General features: G+C 36.6%; 1 protein-coding gene across 1 annotated transcript in view; it reads right to left on the bottom strand.

Annotated features, from left to right (window-relative positions):
* Window positions 1–9714, bottom strand: part of LOC123253448 (katanin-interacting protein-like) — a 100328-nt gene that overhangs the window by 21155 nt on the left and 69459 nt on the right. The window contains exon 2 of the mRNA XM_044682642.1: window positions 7777–7914. Within this exon, the coding sequence (XP_044538577.1) occupies window positions 7777–7914 (138 nt within the window). The remainder of the gene's footprint in view (window positions 1–7776; window positions 7915–9714) is intronic.

The raw sequence follows: 9714 nt of genomic DNA on the forward strand, positions 1-9714 counted from the left end.
TGACCTCATCAGCTCCCATAGGCTTAAATGACAATTTTTATGATGATGACTCTCAATAAATATATACATATACACATATATATATGACCTCATCAGCTCCCATAGGCTTAAATGACAATTTTTATGATGATGACTCTCAATAAATATATACATATACACATATATATATGACCTCATCAGCTCCCATAGGCTTAAATGACAATTTTTATGATGATGACTCTCAATAAATATATATATATATATATATCCAACCCTAGTTTCTTTCCAAATGCCTATTGGATATTTTTAACTAGGATCATAGCTCCAGAACTGGAAGAGATTTTCAGAGGTCTAATCTGACCATTTTGTCAATGGGGAAACTGTGGTCCATAGAGGTGAAGTGGCTTGCCCAAGGTCATACAGGCAGTGTCTTTTAGAGGAGGAATTTGAATCCAATGCCTCTAACTCTAAAACCAAACTCAACCTATTTAAGACAGAATTTATTGTCTTTCCCCCTGAACCACTCTTCTTCCTAAATTCCTTTCTGCTAAAGGAACAACCATATAAAGTTCTTCCCTCTCATTCACCCCACAAATCCATTTCTGGAATGTTTTCCCTCATTGACTCTACTTCTTAGAATCCTTAGCTTCCTTCAAGGCTTATGTCAAATGTCACCTTTCATATGAAGATTTTCTGATTCTCCCTCAATTATCATGTAACTAAAAAAAAACCTTTCCTATATACATCAATATATATATACAATGTCTTTTCTTGTTAAGTGGTAAACTCCTCAAAGACAGTGTCTGTGGCAGTTTTTGTCTTTGTATTCCCAGGCCTTAGCATAGTGACCAATACATAGCAAATTCTTAATAAAGGCTTGTAGAGTAACTGACTTAAAAAAAAAAAAAAAGGCATTTGACACCACAGAACATAATGTGACACTGAAATCTCTCTCCCTACAAGTTATCTCCCATGTAAGATCATGTAAAATCCTTTAATAGACTCACAGATAACTGTAACAATGTCATGATTATTATCAAGTAAGGCATAAAATAGGGAAGCATATGCTCACCAAAGATGTTTGCCAAAGTCATACAAGAAGAATTAATCAGATTCCAAATACAAGGGGGATCCCCTATAGATAGCGAGGTTCTCTAGATGTTCCTTTTTGAGAATAACACCAAGTTGACTGCATCAAGTCCCAGAACACTACTAGGTCTTCATGTAAGGGTCATGAGAACCATTTAAGGAACCTAGAATTTATCCTGAAGGCAGTGAAGAACTAATGAAGATACCTGAGCCAAAGAAAGATGTGGTGCAATCAGCATTTTAAGGAAACAAACCTGGTATCAGTGTCTAGGACTGATCAGAGTTTGCTGGGTAGGGAAACCAGTAAGGATGCTATTGTAATTTAGGAGAGAGGAGGAAAAGGGACTGAACACAGGTGATGGCAGTGGGAACAGAAACAAAGGAACAGATTTCAAAGGGGACCTGCTTCAGAGATATAAATGACAGGATGGTAATTGATTTGATGTGAGGGAAATGAGAAAGATCAGTCTGATGATTTAAGATTCCAAAGGTGATAAACTGATGTTGTGTTGCTATTTAAAGAAATTAGGAAGTTAAGAAAGGGAATTGTCAGGAGGGGAGATAAGTTCAGTTTCAGAAATGCTGAATTTCAGGTGACAGTAGAACCTCCGAGGGGACTAGTCTAGTAGACAGATGTACATGCAAAAGAGATATATGACTTAAATGGAAAATAGGACGAAAACCAAAGATAAGACCTAGGAGGGCATGTATAAAGAGATGATGGCTGAAACTCATTCAGTAGCAAATTATGAAGCTGTCCTAAAAGGAGATGAAAACTTAACCTTTTAGTGGTAGAGTAGGTATATTACTGAAACATATTTCTGCATTTGTAGCTGCAGTCATATTTGTATGAGAAATACTTGGCAGAATTTGCTTGAGGGTATATGTTATAGATAGAATTTTCCTGTGGATGCTGTCAGTAAAGATGAGCTATTTGGTATGCCTTGCAAAGACTAGACTTCTCATTTACATTCAGTTTTGCCAAAGAAATCTCACTTTTTGATATTGCCCCTTGGTATTCCTGTTGGGTCAAGAGAAGTTGTGATTTTTCATGATGAGGATTGTAAAGATAAATGGATGGACAATGTTTCACCATTTTGACATGCTTCAGGAAATAAATTATTCGAAGATCTTCATTTAGAACTTTTGTGATTTCTTAACACAGCCTTCTCTACTTCCCCTTCCAATGTTTCCCTTTACTTCCTTCTGTACTCTTCTTACCATCTTCTGCTTTATGGCTTCACTAATGCCTGAGGCAAAAAACTTTTCTTATTTATCTAAAATCTGCTGAAGTTTTTATTCTGAATGAATAATAACAACACTAATTCATATTAGGTCTCTATGGCTAATGCTTTCCTCAATATTATTAGCTATACTTTTGTGGGTGAGGAAATTGAGGTTTGGAGGTTAAGTGAATTGCCTATGTCCATAGAACTGCTGAATGGCAGAAGCAGGTCTTAGTCTTTCTTGATTCTTTTCTTCTCTTGAAAAAAGGATATTGTATTGTCATTGCCTCTGGGTATAAGTTTTTTCAAAGATGCATTTGGTGCTTTTTAAAAAAAATTACTTTCATAGGACTGTTGCTACTTTGAGAAGTCAGTGTTCCAGTCTATTGCATTCTTTCTCTAAGAAGAAATGCCTTGTGCTTCTTAGGGCAAAATTAATCAGATTGAGTGTCTACCAACTGGGCTGTTTTTAGGTTGTCAATGTTTCTCTGGTACCTTTAAATAGGGGACTATGACATAGAGTTGGTCTGTAGTAAAAGTGCTGTGAATGAATGATCTTTGTTCAGCGTCCTCCACATTTTTTTTTATTGGTTCATCATCCATTAACACCACTGCAATCTCCTTGTACTATGGAGCAGGTCAATTTTTCTTTTAAAATCTTGAAGTAGGCTAATTCTATACTTGCCTCTTCTAGGAAATGGAGATTACTCCATTTAGGATGTATAATTCAAAACATTTTAATGAATTAATAATTTTTTCTTAAAAATAATTTTAGTGACACTTGTTTCTTACATGATTATAATTATCCTAAATATTCCTTTTTTCTCCCACCTTGAGGGTCATTCTCTCTCATTTTTTTAAAACTCTTACCTTCTGTCTTAGAATCAATACAGTGTTTTGGTTCTAAGGCAGAAGAGTGGTTAAGGGCTAGGCAATGGGTTTAAGTGACTTGCCCAGGGTCACACAGCGAGGCAGTGTCTGAGGCCAGATTTGAATCTCGGACCTTCGATCTCTAGGCCTGGCTCTCAATCCACTGAGCTACCCAGGTGCCCCCTGAGAGCCATTGTTTATAACAAATGGTATTTTTGAAAGAAGAAAATCAGTACAACTGATTGATATATTGAGAAAGTATGACATCATGTACAATGTATACCATCCACGGACCTCTCTCATTTACAAAGGGGTGGTTTGGAATTGTCCTCTCATGTCTCTCATTAAATCCTGCTTGGTCTTTATAATTTTGTTATATTTGTTTTTTATTTTTTTGTACTTATTTATTTTTCCCATTTACATTATTTTACTTACTTTGAATACTGTTTTTTTTTTTGCCTCTGCTTACTTTGCTCTGCATCAGTTCATGTAGACTTGGCAGGCTTCTCTGCGTTCATCAATTTTTACAACATGGCAATATTCCATTACATTTATGTGCCATAATTTGTTTAGCTATTTTCCAACTGATAAGCATCTACTTTATTTCCATTTTTTCCTCTTTTTGCTATCACAAAATGTGCTGCTAAAATGTTTTGGTGTATATGGGGACTTTCTATCTCATAATTTTAGTACCCCCTTTGGCATAGTTTTAGCTATAATAGCACTACAATTTGAGATGAGATTCATAAGCCAGCATTTTTGCGAACAATGACACCATTACAATGAGACTCTTGAAGGCCTTTCAAGAATGTGATTTCTGATTTTCCAGTTTGACATGAGATCTAAAGTTCTTCATATTTTTGTGTACAATATCAATATCACTTGTGATTTTACTTGAAAAAATGTTATTCATCTCTTATATCACCTGCATTTTCCAAGATATCCTTCTCTTGTACCCCACTTTAAAAGTGATCTCTTTTTATTACAATATACATAATAATATATATATATAATATATATAATATGTTATATATATGTAATATATATAACATATTATATATAAAATGTGTTATATATATTATATATATACACAATATAATATAATAAAAATAAAGAATTTTAAGTTAAAAAAATCTAACACATCAACCAAATCTGAAATTATATGCAGTGTCTTACATTCTTGGTCCCCCACCTCAGCAAAGAATAGAGGAAAAGCAAGTTCTTCCTTGAGGTCAAGCTTGGTCACTATAATTTCAGCATTTGGTTTTTATTGTTTTGTTATTGTTATTTCCTGCCTTTATGCCCATTTTCTCTTAATTCTGTTTACTCTATTTTATATTGATTCCTATCAATATTCCCATGCTTTTCTGTATTCATCAGTCACTGTTCCTTATGGCACAATAACTTTCATTATATTCATGTACCAGGATTTATTTAGCTACCCCTCAAATGATGGTCATTTTACTTTGTTTCCAGTTCTTAGCAATTGCAAAAAGTTTAGCCTTGATTTTAGAAAGTAGTTGAGTATAAAAATCATTTCAAAGACTCAGGTGAAAAGAAACAGTTTCAGAAAGAAGAAAAAGATTTTGGACAAATCAAGTGGTCACACTAAAAGAAGGGATTATTAAGCATATTGTGAACTACCCATGAATGAGAGCAACTACAAATTTCAAGAAACTGTGATTTCCTTGGTCATAGAAAAAGAGGTAGAATTTATTCTTTACTCAGATGAAAGCCTTTACCTATGCCCTTTATCTCATTCTTTCTGACCTTTGAGAGGACAATGCTGCCCCAGTTATTCCCCCTCTTTCAAACATCTTCATTCATTCCCCCTTCACTGTATACTTTCCATCTCTTTATAAACATACTCAAGTCTTTCTCCACTGATAAAAATTACAACCTAGATATGCATTGGTAGACTAGTCTTCATGAATTGCTCTGGCCAAATATGGCCAGTCTTCAGATATGAAAAATAAATGTTTTCCCTGAATTATAATGTTCTCTATCTTATATTCACAAGACTAATAAGAAATCAGTCAAGTAGTAGAAAAAAGAGAGCTAGGGGGCAGTGTTATAAAAACCAAGTATGGGGTGAGTAATATGATAGAGAGGTCAAGGAAGAGGAGAACTCAGAAGATATTACATTTGCTAAGTAAGAGATCATTGGTAACTTTGGAGAGAGTAGTTTCAGTTGAGGGATGAGGTCAGAAGTCAAAATGCAGAGTGATTAGAAGACAGTGAGGACAGGTACCTATAAATAGCTTTTGGGTGGAGTTTCTATCAGGGATGATAAAAAGATCTAATGAGGATTTTTAAGGATGGGGTGATGGCTATATTTGAAGGCAGTAGGGAAGGAAGCAGTAAAAAGGGAACAAATGAAAATTAGAGAAAGGAGGTGATAATGGGGACAGCCTTCTGGAGAAAGCAGGAGTAAATAGGATCAAGGGGACCTATAGAGTAATTAGCCCTAGTGAGGAGAGGGGCTACACTTTATTCAATACCAGAGCAAAGGAAGAGACAGGAAGATGATGTGACGGGGGCTGTGAGATGAGGAGGTGGGATTGTCATGTGAGGCACAGAGGAGAAGAGAGGGTGAATGGTTTTGATGTTTTTTTCAATAAAGCATGAGGCCAACACCTCAGCTGAGAAAGTTGGGGAAAGAGGTACTATAAGAGCCTTGAGGAGAGAAGAAAAGCTTTAGAACAGCCATTGAAGAGAGTAGGATACAGAATCAGTTAGGGAGGAGTAAAAGTACTGCATGTGTCAGTGAGGAAGCAGCTGATATTGGACAACACACATCTGGATCCAGTCAGCATAATTGTGTGACTTCCCCTAGGGCCTAGTGTGTTCTAGGTACTGTGCCAGACACTGGGAATGCAAAGACAAAATGTAAACACTCCCTGTCCCCAAAGAACTAACCGCATTCTGTAGCAGTCATGTTGTAATACTCCATGGGGTTGCACTCTGATCTAACCTCCCCTACATGAGAATCTGGTCCAGTTAGCTCTGGGTGCCTCAGGCATCTTGTCTGTAGAATCACACTGGTCTGTGGCCCCATTTCTCAATTCTAGCCAACATCCAAGCCCTCCTTCTGGTCAAACCATGTGCTACTCCTGACTCTTCCCAACTAATTCTGGATTAGGGTTCTCATAGTCAGGTCACATTTAGAAGATATGCCTTTGCTTTCCTAGATTCACAGCTATGTCCACACTATCTCCTACACTAGAGAAATGTAAAAGGTCTCAAATAATGCATGTATAGTCCATATACCATATGGAAATAAAGGGTCATGTACTTTAAAAAACATAAATTGAAAGTGTTTTTTTTTAGTAGACACTTGTAGACTCCTGCCAGGCAGGAGAATTGAGTAAAATTTAAATTAAGGAAGAAATATTAGACAAAAAGCAAAAAACCAAGGCCTGTTCAAAACCAGCATATCTTAAAATAAAAAATGATTCTCGCTTTTTTCATTACTGATTTTGTCACACTCTTAAGTGGGCTAAATCAGCTATCCAAATTTAATTTTCTTCTCTATTTTAAATGGATAAAACACTATATTAACAAGATTCATATACTCTATAACGCTATATTTCCAATAAACTTGTCTCTTTTATCAAAAAATTTGCAATAATATCTTGATACTGAAAATATCAAAACAAATTAACCTCCAGTAGCATTTGTTTGTGTTTTTCTTTCCCCAGTAAATTCTGAAAACAGATGGGTTATTATTTTATCAGCAGTAGCCCTTGTCAAGGAGCTCATCCTCCAGATTCTGTTTTGTATTTTAAAAATACTACCCAAAAGTTTAATTTTTGCAAGAAATGTCTCTGGAAATGCATGCAATAACACAAAGCTCTTATGCAGAACTTGTTTAAGACCATTTCTCCAGTCTGAGGCCACATGTTTTATAGGCATTGACACTGCTGAACAGAAAAGAAGAGAACAGGCATAAAGGAGGAAGCTAATCTTCCTCTGTAATCCAGTACATAAAATCCTCTTTTACTCAGTGCTTGCAATACTGTGGTAGCAATAAGCCACATTATTCTGGACTATGGCATTGTCATTTCATAACCTTTTTCAGAATGGGTGTAGCACCAAAGCTGATGGACTGGAGAAATGGGGCTCTATAACAGAAGGACATTTTTATGCAACAATACATGCTGTCCTGTAGCCAGTACACAACATATACCAAGAGTGAAGAGCAAAATATGAACCAGTGAAGCACTTCATTTTAACAGAAAGTAGCTAATGAAATCATTACACTCAGGTGTCAAAATTCTTCCTCATGAAAGGATTCTTACCATAGGCTAGAATGAAATGACACACCTTGCAGTACCTTCTTTTGACCTTCTATAAGAACACTTGAATATCCTTTCATGCCTTAGGAAAGGGTGCCCTAATAACTGTAAATCCAAATTCTAAAACATGAAGACACTAGGACATGAGGACAAATATAACAGCCATTCTCTGACAGACCCTCTCTTCCACAACTGTAAAATTAGAGAAGGAGGTGCTTCTCTGTACCTATTTAACAACTTCAAGAACTAGAACACTGAGTGACTGGGGACTTTAATCAACTTAGTATATAGCAAGGTACTGAGTCATTACTTACATTGTAAGTTGTCCAATAATTCCAGAGCTTGATTTTGGAGATGCCAAATTCATAGGACTGTCTAGTATTGCGGATGATAAAGAAAAGCTGAACTGGAGGGTGGAAAGGACAGGTCCACAAAGAGAGCTCTTTAGTACTCTGAAAACCAACGAGCAAAGAAAACCATGAGTACATTTTCCCTTTTCCCCAAAGTAAATATTTGTGATTAATTCTTCCTCTAATTAAAAATAGGAGAGGGCATGAGGCATCATAGAAAGCTGGATCCCATGCCACCTCTTCTATATATAGCTGCAGGCTCCTGACCCTTGTATCTTGGCAGGAAGTCAGCTCACTCCCCTCTGATTTGCCATCCACAATGAATTGTGAAGGCAGGGTCACCATTTGGTCTATTTTAATCAACTTAATCAGCTTTGTGCAGCCCAGGGAAAATGGGGGAGGGAAGGGAATGAGAAAGAGGCCACTGTTCAACTGGCATGTGAAAACTTTTACATTTTTTAAAACCCTATAATGTTAATTTTTTTAAAAAATGACATGCTCAGTCCTTTCTTGGGATAAAACCAGTGCATTATACCTTGGGATTTATTTTTTTTTTGCTTTAGAGGTCCAGAATATCTCACCTCCCAATGAGGCAGACAAGACCTCTATGCCATGTACCACTTGCAAACAAATCTAAGTTGTTCTTCTGAATAAATTTGCATCAGCAATATTCACACTGTTGATAGCATTTGCTTTGGACAGAAAGGGAAAAAAATCCCAGTAAAACAAAATATAGCTATGGAAACTTTTCTTGAACAAGTATTTGTTACTCCACATTTCCATCCTATCATCTTCAGAGAATTATCATCGTTATCATCATCATCATCATCATCATCATCATCATCATCATCAATTCCTATTTGTCCACAGCTCAGCTATGTGCTTGGCACTGTACTCCTGAAGAACTTCTGTTTTATTTAAGAAGAGGAACATCCTGTACTCCAGCATATCTCAACTGGGCTTTCCTTGTCATTGAAAATGGGCCCAGTACTTTCCTAAGTCCTGTGAAAGAGGTGAATGGCAGCATCTGGACCTCTTCAGGACTCCAGGAATTTGGATGCCTGGGACTCCAGCTGCCACTGAGAACAAAGATGGTTTCTTACTTGTGACAATGGTGCCTTTCAGATGAGAGAGAAAATTGTTTTTGCAAGAGAGAGGAAGAGACAGTTTTGAGGGCTTATGACTAATTTGGGCAAGTTCCATAAGCTACACATGAACTTTTGCTATTCTGGGAAGTTTGGATGGAGTGTACAAGGTATTAAAAAATCCAGTGGAAGGGTGGGAGTGATGGAGGCAGTGGCTTATTCTTGGTTCTAGAATTCTGATTCTGAAATGGGTCTTTATGGCATCTTGACAAATGGAAATCGGATAAATCCCAATTCTGAAATGAGGCCCTGGTCTTGCAATTGATCTTCCTTCTGATTTCTGTCAGCTAGAGAAATGAAGAGGAGTCAGTAATAACAATCATGTAGAAAGTCAAAGAATATTAATCTGTATATAACTGAGGTCTTTAATAGCAACTAAAACCTTTGAGATTTAGCTCCCACAGATTCAATCTTTTAAAGATAAAAAGTTAGGTAGTCATAATGTTTAGAGGCTGAATTACCAGCAAAAACCAGGCTAGAAAAGTTTCCATAATAGAAGGCCAGTAGACATAAATTCTAGGGTAAAAAAAAATCAGCTATCCTATAGGACACTGGACAAGTGCCCAGCTGCCCTTTGGGAAATCTTTACCTTGCCTGCCTTTCTCTCCTACTCTCCTAAATATTCTGTATTTAGAACTTCTTCTCATTCTGATCTACACTTACTGCAAAGATATTTGAGAGGCAGTATGTTCTAATGGATCAGGACCAGGACTGGAATTCGAGACTGTGGAGTTGGTGTGTGAAGCCAATGGTACTG

This window comes from Gracilinanus agilis, chromosome X (genome assembly GCF_016433145.1).
Source record: "Gracilinanus agilis isolate LMUSP501 chromosome X, AgileGrace, whole genome shotgun sequence".
NCBI lineage: Eukaryota > Metazoa > Chordata > Mammalia > Didelphimorphia > Didelphidae > Gracilinanus > Gracilinanus agilis.